Genomic DNA, 1,325 nt, shown 5'->3' on the forward strand with positions numbered 1-1,325 from the left:
GTCACAGACCCATAATGGACTGGAGGACTCGTAAGCCACGAAAATTTGGCTTTAATACTTGCCTTCTTTTTACCTTACAGGCTAGAGTTCTTCGGGAGACCAAACCAATTCCTAACCTGATCTTTGCTATTGAACAATATGAGAAATTTCTCATCCACCTTTCTAAGAAGTCCAAGGTAATTCACAATATGAATATTAAACTCAAACAAAACAACATTTAAAACAAACTGGGAAAATGATTATAGCATTTATATGGTGCTTTCAGGTTTGCAAAGTGTTTGACAAATACTATTTTATCCTCACAACAATACTGGGAGGTGTTATTACTATGCCCATTTTGCAGATTCATAAACTGAGGCAGACAGTGGTGCACAGACTTAACTACAGTCACAAACTATTGTGTCTGAAGCTGAATTTGAACTCAGCTGAACTCTTCCTGAATCCAGTCCAGATCAATAATGCTTTGCATAGAACATGATTTAAGATGCTTCAGAAAAGAGATCACATGTGATGAAAAAAATATTCTTTATATATACTACTGTCATAGGTAAACTTAATGCAGTACATGAAGCTCAGCACCTCCAGAGACTTCAGAATTAACGGGGACATCCTGGACACAGCTCTTCAGGAGCAAGAAACAGATGAAGAGAATGAAAGAGTGGCAGATCAGGTCAGTTCCTTTTTTTTTCCAGTTCAAAGAACATGTAATCAGTTCAAAGTATAGCTCTGAAAGGGGATTAACTCACACTGGTGGGACACTACAGTTTACAAAATGTTTTCCTCACAACAATCCTTTGAGGTAGAATAGTACAGGTATCATTTGCAAATGAGAAAATTGGGCCTCAAAGAGGTCTGTGGTCACTAATTCAATTCAAGTGCCCTTTCCACCATACCTCTACTTTTTACAGGGTGATAATATAGGCATCCACATAGGCATAGGCAGAGGTGAACTGAAAGAAAAGGAATGGGGCCTATTGAGATATGGAAATAAAGAAACAATCTGGTTATGAACTGAGGACAGATTTGGGAGAATATTAAGGTAGCTGTTGGTTTTCCACCTGCCTATCATACAAAAAGCAAGAAGCTGATACATTTAGATGAAATAAAATTAAGGTTTAGTAATTCCAGTTATCTATACTATTCTCATTCTGATTTACCAAGTGTGATCAGGTCATTAGAAAAATTAAATGTAGTTAATAGTAGATGGGAATAAACTATATATGCCCTACCTGCCTCTCCTACACACCTATGAATTGCTTTTCCCCTAAATTAGGTACCCTAAAAGAAGAGGAGTCTTTCCTACAAAAAGCAGGAGTGACACAGGC

At 37.4% G+C, this 1,325-nt stretch overlaps 1 protein-coding gene across 1 annotated transcript in view; it reads left to right on the plus strand.

The window, feature by feature from the left end:
* Positions 1-1,325, plus strand: part of FANCI (FA complementation group I) — a 57,315-nt gene that overhangs the window by 55,693 nt on the left and 297 nt on the right. Inside the window, exons 37-38 of the mRNA XM_072618081.1 lie at positions 81-176; positions 548-670. Coding sequence (XP_072474182.1) covers positions 81-176; positions 548-670 — 219 coding nt within the window. The remainder of the gene's footprint in view (positions 1-80; positions 177-547; positions 671-1,325) is intronic.

The sequence above is a fragment of the Notamacropus eugenii genome, chromosome 1 (assembly GCF_028372415.1).
Source record: "Notamacropus eugenii isolate mMacEug1 chromosome 1, mMacEug1.pri_v2, whole genome shotgun sequence".
NCBI classification, from domain to species: domain Eukaryota; kingdom Metazoa; phylum Chordata; class Mammalia; order Diprotodontia; family Macropodidae; genus Notamacropus; species Notamacropus eugenii.